Consider the following 1541-nt stretch of genomic DNA (forward strand, 5'->3'; position numbering starts at 1 on the left):
GTCATGTGTTAAGGGGAAGATGTTGTCATCGATGGCTTCATGCTTCCTGAGTCCGTTGTAAGGAGGAAACCGTGCCCCAGGTAGTGCAGAGACCCACAGGGTCAGAGCTGAACTACCTGCACATTCCAAAGTGGGCGCTCACAGAACCGCCGTCCCCACAGCCCTGCTTCCTCCTTTGATCTGCAAAGCTGAAGACAGGGTTCGGGTTCAGAAGGGATACTATGCTCACAGAATTCCTATCGCTGCTCTGCCTCGGTGAGTGGCTGGGACGTGGACAAAGGGGTTGGGGTTGGTGAGAAAATGCATGGTGGAATGGGAGGTAAGTGGGTAACATGGCCGGTGTAGAAATGATGACTTCTGCGTGTTAGATACGGAGCATGTCAGAGCGTGGGGGCAGCAACGGCTCAGGGGTGGGATTCGGGCCTTCCATGCAGGAGGTCTGGGTTCAATTCTCAGCCAGGGCACCTCACGCACAGCCATTGCCCATCCGTCAAGAGGCGGCTCGTGCGTTGCTGTGAGGCCAAAGAGGTTTCAGCGGTGCTTCCAGACGAAGACAGACTAGACTAGGATGGGTGATCTTTGAAAACCTAACAATGAAAATCTTACAACCGGTCAGGGAGATGGCGCTAATGACAATAACTCTATGTTTGGGGCTGTCCTCTGCACTGCACAGTGGGTGGTGGCATCTCTGGTCTACCCACTAGATCCATGAATCGGGGCCTGACTCGACAGCAGCTAACACAACATGTGTCGTGGTCCGTGGGCTTCGCACATGGGAATTCTGGGCCTCACACAGACATGCAAATCAGAGATTCGGAGAGCTACCGTGACACGCCATCTTCACGTAGTATCAGCCTTTCTTCCTATCCCGTCTTAGTTTGCAAGCTCTGCTGAAAACTGCTTGATATCACAACACCACGAAGACCTTGACAGTTGGGTGGTGGCTCTATATGCACTCCTGGCATGGGGTCTCCAAGTCGGTACCCCCAAATACCACAGTCTTGCCATAAATATTCCATTAGAATGTGGTTGTGGTTAGGGGCCTTCAAGTTGGCTCTGACTCATAGCGGCCTTTTGTAACAGAATGAAGCATGTTGGGTTTGCTGCTATCCTCGTGGGCCTTGCCCTGAGCCCACTGTGGCAGCCACCGTGTTCCTCCATCTCACTCAGGATCTCGCTCTTTTATGTTGACACTCTGCTCTACGGAGCATAATGTCCTCTCCAGGGACTGGAATATTAGGAGGGCAGGAGTTCAAGGCCTACAGGACAGGAAGCTCTGGTTTGGGCACAAAGCAGACAGACAGGGGCTCTGTCTGAGGATGATGAAGATGAGAGAAATTTCTTGGCCAGCCATGTTTATAGACAGATTGTAACCACCCTCAATTTGAACATAGTATAAACAGACTCAAGGAGCCCTGGTGGCACAGTAGTTAAGCATTCAGCTGCTAACCAAAAGGTGAGCAGTTTGAACCCAACAGCCGCTCTATGGGAGAAAGATGAAGCAGTCTGCTTCCATAAAGATGGACAGCCTTGGAGACCCT

The 1541-nt window shown here is 51.8% G+C and overlaps 1 protein-coding gene across 1 annotated transcript in view; it reads left to right on the forward strand.

Annotated features, from left to right (window-relative positions):
* The first annotated feature begins 221 nt into the window (after positions 1-221).
* VSTM1 (V-set and transmembrane domain containing 1) overlaps positions 222-1541 on the forward strand; it is a 7572-nt gene continuing 6252 nt past the window's right edge. The window contains exon 1 of the mRNA XM_042783124.1: positions 222-255. Within this exon, the coding sequence (XP_042639058.1) occupies positions 222-255 (34 nt within the window). The remainder of the gene's footprint in view (positions 256-1541) is intronic.

This window comes from Orycteropus afer, unplaced genomic scaffold, assembly GCF_000298275.1.
Source record: "Orycteropus afer afer isolate SDZICR_OR568_19922 unplaced genomic scaffold, OryAfe1.0 scaffold00689, whole genome shotgun sequence".
Classification (NCBI taxonomy): Eukaryota; Metazoa; Chordata; class Mammalia; order Tubulidentata; family Orycteropodidae; genus Orycteropus; species Orycteropus afer.